General features: G+C 37.3%; 1 protein-coding gene across 1 annotated transcript in view; it reads left to right on the top strand.

The window, feature by feature from the left end:
* Positions 1-14297, top strand: part of Nmdar1 (NMDA receptor 1) — a 98786-nt gene extending 84489 nt beyond the window's left edge. The window contains exon 18 of the mRNA XM_068226863.1: positions 14043-14297. Within this exon, the coding sequence (XP_068082964.1) occupies positions 14043-14297 (255 nt within the window). The remainder of the gene's footprint in view (positions 1-14042) is intronic.
* The last annotated feature ends 268 nt before the right edge of the window (positions 14298-14565 follow it).

Here is a 14565-nt window from a genome sequence, read left to right as displayed (position 1 = left end):
TAAAATTTAGTGATTAGATTTTGATACGGAAAATGAAGCTGATTACTTGCAAATAATTATATCACCCAATTTGTTCAACTAGGCAGTGTAAAACACAAATTGGCATAGTGTGTAACATTGCCACACCTGACAATTCTGCCAATTTTGGCGCGAGACTCCTGAATTTTCACATTGCTTCCCGATCTCCCGATCAGCTGACTGTTTCTTCTGAGGGAAAATTTTGTCTGTTCATGAGCAAGTTGCAAGATTTTCTTCCAAAGACACAGAGCAGAGTTCTCTGCAAAACGTAAAGAATTTCACCTTCTTTTCTTGACACAGCAAAAGCCCAAAAGCTAATTATCATGTCTGCAATTTACATACCTGATAAAGAACCACGTTCCAAGTTCCAGTCAAAATGGTTCTTAAGCAGACGGAATGGGCTGTGAGTAACCAAAAGTAGCATGGCAGCTAAAGAGTTAAATACCTGAAAAATATGCTGTATATTTTCATAAAGAATTTAGTCCTTTGGAATTCCTAATCTATAAGAATATGCATACATATCAGTTTATACTGACTCAGTTCCTAGAACAGAAATAGTATAGTTGATATTCTGTAACTGGGTATACTATTGCAAAAAACTGGATACACCCCCAGTGCAAACATATGTAAGCTTGTGAGTTGGGAAAAATCTCTACAATAACTAGTTTTGCTGTTAAGTCTTTGAAGAATAGTTTCTGTATTATCAGTATTTCAGAATGACCATTAAAAGCCTTCCTACGTAGGTAGCTCTGTAGGACTCAGTACCCTCACTAACAGGAAGTTTATAAAAGAGCCTCAACAAACTGTAATCAAATATTCAGATTGAAACAGTGATTTAAAATTTGGAAGGATTTATTCAGCACAGTCACTTCAATCTCACCTCTAAGACACTGAAGTTACCAGAATTTAGGAGATAATTTAAAATTTTTAATAATTTTTAGAGAGATAATTTTAAAACTGGCTTAATGTGCATTTTCTATTCGTGGAACTTTAGACTATGACTAGAACTTCAAAACCTTGTCTGTCTACCCCTTAGTCTCGTTTCTTGCTAAAGGGTTGGAAATGAAGTGAGCTGAATTTAGATGGCATGTTTTTACGGCTGGATGCCTTTCCTGTTGCCAACCTCAGTCTAGGAGCTAATGAAGATTAAATGAATAATGGTGGATGAAATTAGATAAGGAGGTGGAAGGAATCGGCTGTGGTCTCTGTATAGGAACTGTCCCAGCATTTGCCTGGAAGTGAAAATGGGAAACCACAGAAAACCATTCTCAGGACAGCCATTGGTGAGGTTCAAACCAACACATCTCCTGAATGCAGAATTTCAATAACTTAAGGTGTCTAACTCTGCTTGTAATCTAAAACATCAGTTCTTGTATAGTGTATTGCATCTTCTGTGAATTCAGGAATTTAAAATGTGCAAGAACAAATTTTATGTTGCTCATACATAGCTTAAAGCATTCAGGGGACAAGGTGGATCCTTAGGATTATTGCTTGAAACATTACAAGGAATACAGATGTGATTATGGTTTTTGTTTTAAAAATTTTTAATGTCACGCCATTACAGACGGGTCTTATGGCGATGATGGGATAGAAAAGGGCTAGAACCAGGAAGGAAAGAACTATGGCTGTAATTACAGTAGAGCCCTAGGATTTGTGCTGCGACAGTAGGATTCAAACCTACTATCTTACAAATGAAAGCTGAAGAAGCAATTGTGTATTTATTTATTTATTTTTTAATTCTCTTCATAAAACCTTGGGAACAGGAAACTTACATTCAGGGGTTAGTGTGAAGAGCAGATGTCTAAAGAAAAAAAATATTGATAGGTACTGTATTGTCAGATACTTGAGAAAGAAATATTATAATACTTCATATATAGAGAGACAGGAAAAGGATCTCTATATATGACTTGATTTGATTTGTTCCTTTTCGATACTAGCAATAACAGATGCTTGTATTTTCATTATAAGATAAATCTTAAGTATAAAGTAACATATGTGTAATATCTACCTGACCATATTTGCATGTCACCACTACCTTTAGACTGACTCATGGCTGATTATATTGCTTAGCTTGTGTAGAGAGTTAGTTGATTGCTGTTGAGATATTATAAAATTCATATTTTTAAAAACATGCACTAAAATCTTACTTTGTACTTGTGATCTCATTGTTAATCTTTTGTGTGTTATGAAAATACTAATTGAATGCAATAAAAAGTTCTAAGATTCGAACTGTTTATCTCTTTTCTTGTCCTTGCATAGTAATTCTCCGCCCAGTTCAGAAACAGTGCATGTTTTTAGAAGCCTCACTTTCAGACTATCATTCAAAGAATGATGTGATTCCACTTCATGTTCCCACCTGAAGAATTTGACATTGGCTCATATTTCACATGGCAGTTCAAAGACTGTTGTTATTTCTGATCAACTAAATCAACCAGATATATGGTATTTTTGCTAATGGTATACACGGTTATTCAGCTAAGTTGTCCACCTCAAATAACTCGTGAACTGTTGAAGATATCGATATTCTGGTATTTTTTTCTTTTCACTTTTAGTAATGGTACCAAGGGATTCATAATCGGAATTACAGCACTTTTTCATGGTGTCAGTATCATTGCGATAATGGTACTAACTTTGTTTTTTGAAATGGAACAACACTGTTTTCTACACATAGCCTTATACCGACAAACATAACGAATTCAGGTGAGTTTTCAGTGACGTTGGCTTAGGAGAGGGCTATGACTGGGAAGGGAGTGGTCATGTCCATAATTAAAGTGAAAATTGCAAACCACAGAGAACCATCTTCAGGACTGCTGATAGTGGGGTTCGAAACCTACCATCTCCCAAACGCAAGATAACAGCTAAGCAGCCCATGCCGGACAGCTAGTTCGTTCAGTCCTGCATGGTTTATTGCCTCATCACAATAATAAATATTGCTTCATAGAACCCATCACATATCTGTTTTTCCTTTATAAATCAGAGTGTATTTATGAGTACAGTAGATAGAATACCTATCTGTCAGAAAAAGGTGAAGTAACTCTGTATGTCAACAGCTAGCTCATATTTCATATGGACCACAAATCGAACAGGGCAGTCCCCAGTTGGCAAATGAAACATGTTTGAATACATTACATTTTCTCGAGAAATACTTTACGGATTTTCAAAATAATCTCAGTGCTGTATTTGTAATGTTTGTAGGTTTAAGACTACATGTAGAAAACAGTACCACTCCATTTAAAAAAAACAAAGTTAGTACCATTATCTCAGATGATAGTGATGCAATGAAAAAGTACTTTCTTCTTCTTCTTTTTCTTCTTCTTCTTCTTCTTCATCATTCCCTTTTCCAGATTCTCTCTGGGTAGGGTAGTGTACCAAAGCCCTCCACTTTACTCGATCTTTCCACCATCCCTCTTCTAGTACTTTACTGCCATCGACTCCTCTATTTGCAATAGAGTCCACAACAGAGCTCCTCCATCTCATTCTAGGACGTCCCCTAGGCCTCTTTCCAGTCTCTGTATCCATGAATGTTCTCTTTGGTATTCTCTCTCCTGGCATTCTCATCATGTGTCCAAACCATTTTAGCTTTGCTATACCAATCTCTTCTTGAAGTTTACACACTTCCACACCTCTCCTTATTTCCTCATTTCATGTTCTATCTCGTCTTGTCTTGCCCTGTATGCTCCTCAAGAACCTCATTTCAGCTGCTTGTATCTTACTTTGGTTCCGCTTAGTTAATGTCCAGGCTGCTGAAGCATAGGTCAGTATAGGTTTGTAATCGGACGAGTATAAAACCTTCTTGCACTTCATTGGCACATCTTTGTTCCATACAATGTTTCTCATACACTGGTAGAAACTTGCAGACTGCTGTATTCTTAAATCAGTTCCTCCATCCAAATTTCCATCTTTTGATATCACGCTGCCCAAATATTTAACATTTTTCACTACTTCAAGAGGTTCATTTCCTGTACTGTAATTCCAATTATGAGTCCCCTGGTATCATTACTGAAAGTAAAAACAGAATGTCAATGAATTGAACGGTTCACAAGTTAATTGGGGTGGGTAACTTAGCTGAATAACACTGTATATGGTATATGCTAATAAGATCTTTTCTTGTGTTTATTTTGTAGCAGTGTAAATGTGAAAATTCTTTCCAGTCTGTCAAACACAATTTATAATGTATACAAAATGTTAAGACACAACAGCAGTAATAACATGCAGTGTGCACACAATGTTAAGAGCTGTCCATTCCATAGTGTGGTCTTTGGTGTGGCTCGTAATGGCTTGCTCAAGGAGTTGGATTGGCAGTGTTGTCAATCCCCCCACCGAGTCACCATCTTGTGTTGGCTGCATAGTCCGTAGTGTACATATGGGTAGGATATTCCTGCAAGGTATTGAGAGTTTGTTTACAGTAATGTATTTATACAGAGATAGCAGAAGCTACTCTTGAACCATCCAAGGAGCCGAGAACTCCCCGTAAAACAGGTCAACGTGTTTTTCGTTGTGGTTAGAGGAAGATAGTAGCAAACATTCTTGAATGTTGTGAGGACAAAGAGAGCAAATCATTATTGTTAAACACAACCATGTTTTATGTAGGCCTTATCCATGACTGTGAATTAATTCTTTATGAATATTCTTTGAAAACAATTGTGTATCAATTGGAGCAACTATTATCTCACAATTTTTCCACCTGACAATGGAGCAAAGTCTCTGAAATGCATAGTGGAGTAGATCTACATAGGTATATAAAATGAGGGTTTTGTCTGTGCATTGCTCAGAATTAAAAAGAATAGTATTTCTGTCAAAAACAGATCAGATGTAAGATGCTCTATTGGTGAAAAATATCTAATTCCCTCCATGGGAATTTAGAATTTTCCATTAGTATTTCTGTATCGGATATGTCCGCAGTAACAAGGAAATGCACTTTTTAATTTTCTGTCTTCTCTGTCTGTATGTATGAACGTACGTATGCTCATCATGAGAAAATGCCGGAAGAGAATTTAATGAAAACGGGTGTATAAAGTTGGGGATTGAGACACTACAATCTAGGCTATAAACAATTTTATTCACACCGAGTGAAATGATGTTTATGGGAAGGTCTAAAATTTAATTCTCAAATATCTATGTTATTAGTGGTCCTATTGATAAATACTACACAATTAAATTTGTATAGAATTAAATTTCTGATAATTTATGTATTGCACATTTTTACCTTACCAGCCACGAACCTGCTACGCTGGCGTAGCAGGAGGAGAGGTGATACTCCCACGTGGCGTGTCCCAGGTGGCGGATAGGGGGTTCCTAACCGGCTTGCCGGCGGACTTGAGGGAAATAAAATACCTCTCGTGGACCAAACACACACCCCCCTGTGGGTGCGGGAGGCAGACGAAGAATTCACCCACGGTATCCCCTGCCTGTCATAAGAGGCGACTAAAAGGAGCGACCAAGGGATGATCCAATTAGAACCATGAAACTACTTGTAATTAGTACCGTCATGCAGGGAACACCATGGGTTGCATTTACTTGCGCGTAGTACCACTATGTTAGGTACGCAATAGGTTTGTGATTAGTAGTGACAGTGTGTGAATCAGGATGTGGGTCCTACAGTACCTGTGATTCGTACAGCTACATGAGCGACACCATGGGATTAGCGACACTATGGTTCTACCTTACCTATGCTCCGTTCCCACTATGTGAGGAATTCCACGCGATAGTACGAGTTCCTGTGATTAGTCCACTTATATGAGGAATGCCATAGGTTTGCATTGCCTTTATAGGTTTGTGTTGCCTGCAAATAGTGCCACAATGTGCGAAACACTATAGGTCTGTGTCACGTCACATGTGCGCATTACACTACCTGTGAATAGTACCATAATGTGTGGAATACCACGAGTCTCCGCTGCTTTTGATTAGTACCGCAACATTACACATAGCATGGTTCTACTTTCCTAGCGATAACTACCATTATGAGGGGCTGATGACCTGGATTTTGGACCCGTTTTGACTATACGCATAATTGACTCAGCAGTGTGCTATAGAAGCAGTCCCTTGGTCGGTAATAATATTGTTTTGTGCCAGCTTCTGTGCATGTGAGGCACTGCGGGTCGGATCCAATGATTGTTTTAAATTCATATCCGTCCATCCATTCATTCTTCGTCCTCATGCTTTGAATTCTGGTCAGTGGAGGATTTTGGAATTTTAAGTAGTCATTTCATTTCATCTCACTTTGTACCATTAGGAGCCGATGACCTTGATGTTAGGCCCCTTTAAACAACAAACATCATTATCATCATCATCATCATCATTACCTTACCAGCTCTGATAACAGAGATATTAATGAATTTCAATTTTTGTTACAAGTCCATATCAGCGCCAAACTGCGAGAAAGTAGGTGAAGAGAATTGAATGAAAATCGGTGTGTAAAGTCAGTGAATAAGGCACTTCAGTCTAGGCTATAAATCATTTTATTCACTCTGGATGAAATGGTAGTTAGAGGAATGCACCTAAAATGTAATTTTTAAGTATCTATCACTATGTTATTGGTCTTAACAGGAAGTACTACATAACAAAAGTTATAGAGAATATAATTTCTGATAATTTATGTCTTATACAGTTTTACCGTACTGACTATGATAATAGAACATCTATTAAAGAAACTATTTAAAGTAGTTTATGTTGTGTCCACCTTGCCAATACACTTTTAATGATTGAAAATTATCTATTCTATCATACATGTTTCAGGAACAATATGATGTATCAACTAGCATTTGATCATTTAAGGAAGAAAAAGAAGGAAAAAAGAAGAAAAACTTGAAGATCTTAAATTTATTTAGGTATCCTCATTCAATTCATCAAAATATTAAATTTTATGTAATGACTAGCTGATGTACCCATGTTTCGCTATGGAATTCTACATTGTATGCAGAATTATAGGTTAGGTAGAGTACACATTGTGAGAAAGACTGTATTAAATAGCATAGCTCTTAACGTTACCTTGGAAGCGCGACGGAGAAATCACCAAACGCCTTTTTCTCATATGAAGACTGCGTTAGGAAATTTTCATTGTAATGGTAGGCCCGCTTGCCTACCATCAGTCACAATCAGGTTGGGGAATTGCATTATAATGGCAGACACTCACTCTCCACCTGCCTTTTTACATCCTCAGAAAGACTGCCTTAGTGGTTTTCCCAACTGAAATGAAAATAGGTCATTTACAATGACGTCAGTAGGAATGGTGCAAGTAAAAGCAATGATTTCACATGAAATACTCGATCAAATGAAAAACCACACATTTTCTCACTTTTAATGAACAGTGCTACGCTGCCGATCTAACAGTCCAAAGTTTCAGAGCTGGAATGACCAGGCAGCAGACAGCCGTGATCCATGAATACTCTTAGTCTTTCTTCGGAGAATGGGGGTGTCGAATAGTGGAGAGTCCCAGGGCAAAAGCTGTGCCCTTTTACTAATCTGCTTCCTAGGAGTACCCGATGAGTCGGAAAGTCTCATTTCACTACACAGGCGGCGGAAAAATCTATCTGACTTGGGGGCAATTTTTTTCCTCCAAGCCAGAGGAGAAACCCCCTCTTCACTGCTAATTTTGAATAGAATTAATATAACATTTCATAAAAGTGAAGAGGAAGAAGCTCTTTTTAAGAAACAGCTCTTTTCAGGGTTGAATTTTGAGTTATTTAGTGAATTGTGGTGCTATAATTTGGAATGTGCCTAAATTGTAATTCTAGACCAGGTCATACTACTACTACTACTACTACTACTACTGCTGCTGCTGCTGCTGCTGCTGCTGCTGCTGCTGCTACTACTACTACTACTACTACTACTAAGTGAGCCTCTGCCTTAAGTGTGCACACTACTCATTCAAAACAGCATGTTAGAATAGGGATCGAATAGCAACAATACTATGATGAACCAGTGAGTTACGTACCAGCAGTACGGTGTCAGAAAATGTACGAACCAGAGCAATGACATGCTAAAGAAGAAAGTTTTCTAACTCCTCAGCTATTTCCTGCCGATATTCATGACTCCATGTGAGATTTGTGCTGGACAAAGTGGAGGCGGGACAGGTTTTTCTCCGGGTACTCCGGTTTTCCCTGTCATCTTTCATTCCAGCAACACTCTCCATTATCATTTCATAGCATTTATCACTCATTAATAAATCACCTTGGGAGTGGCAACCCCATTGTAATAACAGCCTATATATGTTTCATTCATTACATCCCCGACCCGGTCAATGACTGGTAAACAGGTTGTAGGTTTTCATTCAGTCAGGCTGTTATACTCGGTACGCAGCAGTAATCCTATCTATCGGAGTTCAGCAGCAGCATAAGAGACAAAGAACAGCACCACAAACAATGGTCAATGTAATGTTATAGTTGATCAATGTTATGCGCTTTCAATATTGTAGGCCTTCACATTTAGTTTTCTTCCGACTCTGAAATACCACTCTTATCATAGTCGGTACGGTAAAATTGAATAAAACATAAATGGTCGGAAATTGTATTTTCTATAACTTTTGTTATGTAGTACTTTTTGATAGGTATTTAAAAATTAAATTTTAGGCACCTTCCCCTAAACTACAATTTCATACAGGGCAAATTAAACTTTTTATAACTTATACTGTAGTTTCTTATTCCCTGACTCTATATACCGACTTTCATTAAATTCTGTTAACCCATTTTCTCGTGGCTCGGCGTTGATATGGACTTGGCAACAAAAATACAAATTCATGAATATCTGTGTTATCAAAGCTTGTATGATAAAAATGTATGACATAAATGATCAGAAATTTAATTCTATATAACTTTAGTTATGTAGTATTTATCGATAGGACCACTAATAATATAAATATTTGAGAATTCAATTTTAGGCGCCTTCCCCTAAACTACCATTTTGCTCAGCATGAGTAAAATGATTTATAGCCTAGATTGCAGTGGCTCATCCTCTGACTTCACATACTGATTTTCATTAAATTCTCTTCAGCGGTTTCCTCGTGATGCGTGTACATACAGACAGACAGACAGACAGACAGACAGACCAGACAGACAGACAGACAGACAGACAGACAGACAGACAGACAGACAGACAGACAGACAGACAGACAGACAGACAGACAGACAGAAATTACGGAAAAGTAAAAAGTGCATTTCCTTCTTATTCTTATGACCAATACAGAAATACCATTCTTTTCAAATTCTGAGCAATGTACAGACAAAACTCTTATTTTATATATATAGATAATTTTCAAAAGATTTCACTAGTTTGTTTATTCATTGAAATGAAATGAAATGAAATGTCATATGGCTTTTAGTGCCGGGATATCCCAGGACGGGTTCAGCTCGCCAGGTGCAGGTCTTTCTATTTGACTCCCGTAGGCGACCTGCGTGTCGTGATGAGGATGAAATGATGATGAAGACAACACATACACCCAGCCCCCATGCCGTAGGAATTAACCAATTAAGGTTAAAATCCCCAACCCGGCAGGGAATCGAACCCGGGACCCTCTGAACCGAAGGCCAGTACGCTGACCGTTCAGCCAACGAGTCGGACATTTATTCATTGATATGGTAAATTAGGATACAATACTTCTTTAAATTGTGGGCTAAACAAAAGATAGTGTTATATTGTTTTTATTCCTTGATTTGACTTCACTGATGAAGGGAATGTGAATTGTTCTTGAAACATGTATGACAAAATAAATAAATTTCAATCATTAAAAGTGTATTGACAAGGTGGACCCAACATAAACTATTTTAAATAGTTTCTGTAATACATTTAGACAAATCAATACACGATCAAATAAAATACCTTTTATGATTAAGTTTATCAACTATGATAATAGAATTGATGAATTTAGACTTTTGTTGCTTAGTCCATATCTATGCCAGGCATTGTTAACATGGAAATATTGTTCAATCTTGTTGACTGGCAATGGTTTTTGTCATGATTGTCTTAGTGTAAAACCATGTGGTCATCGGTCCATAGGTACTGACAAGGAAAATTATGATTGATAATTATTATAGAAAATGAGAAAAAATCATAAAGGAACAATTGCTTGAAGAATAAAACAAGGAATCATGAAAGAATGACTCCCTTTACATTAGATGCCCTAATATGATAATAATGAATAATAAGAAGAAGAATGATTAAGCATATTGGTAGGCAACACTCATGCCCAGACTTATTTACCACTTTTGTCTCTGCAATAAGAATATTTGCTAGAACTGTGGATTTCATAAATTTTATTTTGTCATTTAGAATCTTGTGGTAAAATTGTACACATGACAAGGTCAAAAATTGAGTTTTAAGTACAGTTACTATATTGTACTGTCTTTTCTTTTTGTCTCTTTGAAATGAATTCATAAGGGTAAACACACCCTCAACTGAAGCATTAGTCCCAGGGAGACAAAGAACAAATAAAACTAGCGTACATAGAGTAATACATACAACATACATGCACAATGGTAACTTTTATAACATTGCGTTGCATGAAACAAAACTGTTACTTAATTTCAATTTTGATCAAATGCAGGACACTCGCATGTTCTAAAAAGCACTCTCAGGTCACCAAGACAGACTACTATAATCTGCTACTGTCCCAGAAAATCCAGGAAGAATAGTAACCCTAGTTGTAACAGATCTTCATTATCTTCCTCATTCATTCAATTGAAGAGTGGGAGTCAATACAATTTCAACCTGTAGCTAAGCACTCAACTTAAGTAGCTGTTAATTTCAGTGTATTCCTAGTGTACTTGATTATTTTTTTACCATTGCTTCTACCTGTTTTTGATTTATTTGACAAGTTTTTTGTGTATGGAACCCAACTTTATACACTTCAGTATTTTCTAAATCACTATTTATCACTTAGGTTGTATTACAAGCATTTGCAGAGACCACACCTCCAATAATTTCTGCTAATATTCCTACCTTTAACCTAAAATTATAGTCAGGGTTATCATGGAGTAGAATTTTCTTGTCTTTCTGCAATTTAGGTGTATAAGTAGTCATATTGTTCGAAACATGTAATTTAGAAATTCTGAAGATGGAGGTACCTACTGTACTTCATTACTGCCACAATAGTACCATTATCTTCTTTCTTGTAATTACACAGTATTTTAATTTTGACAGCATTATTAGTCATTAGACATTGTTAGACTTTCCTGTACCGAGCTCGATAGCTGCAGTCGCTTAAGTGCGGCCAGTATCCAGTAATCGGGAGATATTGGGTTCGAACCCCACTGTCAGCAGCCCTGAAGATGGTTTTCTGTGGTTTCCCATTTTCACACCAGGAAAATGCTGGGGCTGTACCTTAATTAAGGCCATGGCCGCTTCCTTCCCATTCCTAGGCCTTTCCTATCCCATCATCACTATAAGACCTATCTGTGTCGGTGTGACGTAAAGCAAATAGCAGAAATAGAGAAAATTGGCCTTAACAGTAGTGGACCTGTTGACCTGAAAGCATGGCAGCTGGTAATAATTTAACCTGTGCATGTATACTTGAAATATGTTACAGTAAACTTTTGATAATCCCCATTTTTGGAGGGAAGAGAGTTAAAAAATAAAAACAGTTGATCCAAGTTTAACAGAACATAAAGTGTTTACCTAAAATATGCTCCTAATTTCAGGATTACATAATAATTGAAGCAGGTATCATTCACATACAACATAATTTTCAAAAATAACAACTCTGCAGAAGCACTCCTAGTATTTCTACTCATGTGCAAACCACATCCCCATGATTATAATATTCTTTACTAAAACAATTGCAGTTTGACAGCCTTAAAACAATATGAAAAACTAGTATTCTTAATTTATTTACATTCTTAACAATATTTATCAATGCAATTACTTCACTAATGTCAATTTTTTCCCTGTCAGCTTGGCTATGGACTGTACAATTTCAGTTTTCTTAAGTTAGGAGTCCTACAAATGGAACTAAGAAAAGTAATTTATAGTGATCTTCACAGATGAAAACAGGCAATAAGGGAGCATGCCACATGCACAGTACAAGATGTTTTTCTTTTTTTTTTTTCTTGCTAGTTTCTTTACTTCGCACCGACACAGATAGGTCTTATGGCGACGATGGGACAGGAAAGGCTAGGAATGGGAAGGAAGCGGCCGTGGCCTTAATTAAGGTACAGCCCCAGCATTTGCCTGGTATGAAAATGGAAAACCACGGAAAACCATTTTCAGGGCTGCCGACAGTGGGGTTCGAACCTACTATCTCCCGAATACTGGATACTGGCCGCACTTAAGCGACTGCAGCTATCGAGCTCGGTAAGATGATTTTCTGGTGATGCTTACTCAAGATACAGATTTTTATGCGGGGATGCACACACTCAATATGATGCATGTAACATTAGCCCCTCTCCTTTTACAGAAAGCATGTTTCCACCACACACCTTGCCCTCATGCTGTGCACATATACTAGTGCAAGGAGACAGGAGTCTTGGAGCACCAAGTTCTGTTTAGTGTAGAGAAATGCTTGTTTACAGAGTAACATCTCATCTGAGTAGGAGAGAAAATGAAACCTGTGAGCTGTTCAAGTGCTGGGTGTGCTCATCCTCCAGTGCAATAACCAACAAGCCCCTATTGTCAGGAATCTTAACATATAGGTCATGGGCACATCCTTCCCAATGCTTTACCTAATTGATTACAAAGAAACGCACCAGTGTGGACACCATATCACCCTTCGTTATCAGGTGAAACTTCACTCATAATAAGTACACAGTGTTGTGGGATCACACTGTTCTCTTACATAAAGTAGCAAAAAACAGAGACAGTGTAAAAAAAAAAAAAAAAAAAAAAGAGTTCAAAGTACATACAATCTAATTAATATAAAATATCCACAAAATTTAAATCATAATTGAAACTTTTTTTGATTAGGTCTTGTTCATAAAACTATTAACTTCCCTGTGACATGAAATGCATTCAAGCACTCAGAAATAAAAAAATTAGGAACATGAAAAGAAACACAGAGTAGGATAAACACAATGGTGGGTAATGTAGAAAGAGGGAGTTCCAGAAAGAGGAGACAAGGAAAAATATGAAAATACAAAGGAACAAGGACAATATCCAAGTTTTCATACACTGCCAAGGAGGGGAGAGCCCACTTATTTGAAGATGGCAGTGTATGAAGAGGTGGATATTATCCTTGTCCTTTTATGTTTGTACTTTTCCTCTTCCTGCACTGACTTGTCCTTGTGTTTATCCTGCCCTGTATTACTTTTTATGCTCCTTTCTATATACAACTTGATCTTTCACTTGTTTGTTCCTTTCTATTGCTTTTATTCAACCAGTTGGTTCCTTTTCTCCTTCAGTGTTTGTCCTATGTTTCTAGTCTTTTACTGCCTGTATTTTTATTTCTTGCCTTTTTCTGTCTTCTTATCCCATTCTTCCCACATCAGTACTGAAGGTCTTTCAACATGATCCTTCAGTGAATGTTGATATCCAGCTTCTTAATGAAGCTGAGAAGCAGAAAAAAAATCTTGTTGGGGGCTGAGAAGAACTGGGTGTAGAAGAATTAGAATTGATGAGGAGAGAGCCCATTTTCTAGAAGATGTGGAATTTGTCCCTTTATGTTTTCATGTTTGTCCATATCTCCTCTTTCTATTGCTCCATCTTCCCATACCAATCTGCCATTGTGATTATCCCATTGTATTCCTTTTCACATTTCTATCTTTCTATATACCACTTGATTTGTCACTTGTTCATTCTTTTTCATCACAAATACTCAAAACATTGTGGAGTTTCTTTTATGCATTAGTAACTGAAGTTTAAATTAGAAGTAATACAATGCACAATGCTTTATATTTTAAAGACAGTCCCTATCTCTACAAAGTTACGCTTAAAGACTTGGCATATTAAATTTCATTATCCTATGAAACAACACTTGAGCATGCAGTAGCTATGTGCACAATATGTAGTGTAGACAGATCAGTAAATTCCTGAACTGGAAAGAAGTATGCAATTAGATGAGATAACTCATAAATTATACACTGCAAAAATCTCATTTTCAGAAACGCAAGACATTACGAGCCACAATAGCAGCTCAGAGGAGGCTCAAAGCCAATGGTGTTAATGATCCAGCAACAGTGTCCTTGTCAGTGGATGCACTGCCACGTCAATGCCTTGAGGCACGGAGTCCAAGTCGAGCTTGGCCAGGAAGTTGCGATGTTCGTCAAAGGAGTTCCCGCACGGACGAGATTCGAGTTGCAACGACTACACAGAGCAATCCAGCTTTTGGCTCTAATCTACCAGATATGATTGTTTAGGATAAATCTTCTTTGTTAATTTGTACAGTGCTTTTATTTTATGGGCAAACTTTGAATCATTCTCCCACTGGCCAACTTCCGGCTCTCTCAACTGCAGCATGGGAAGCCGGGTGACAGGTGACAAAATAAGGAAACTAGATTACAACAGAACCTTGGCTCACAACTGCTGGAAGTATATTCCATTACTACCAGCAAATTAAGATGTTCAGAAACTAAAGAATAAAATAACCCCCCAAATTTAAAGAACTTCTTATTAAAAATACTGTAC

This window comes from Anabrus simplex, chromosome 3 (genome assembly GCF_040414725.1).
Source record: "Anabrus simplex isolate iqAnaSimp1 chromosome 3, ASM4041472v1, whole genome shotgun sequence".
Classification (NCBI taxonomy): Eukaryota; Metazoa; Arthropoda; class Insecta; order Orthoptera; family Tettigoniidae; genus Anabrus; species Anabrus simplex.
This window is presented reverse-complemented; position numbering and strand designations above follow the sequence as displayed.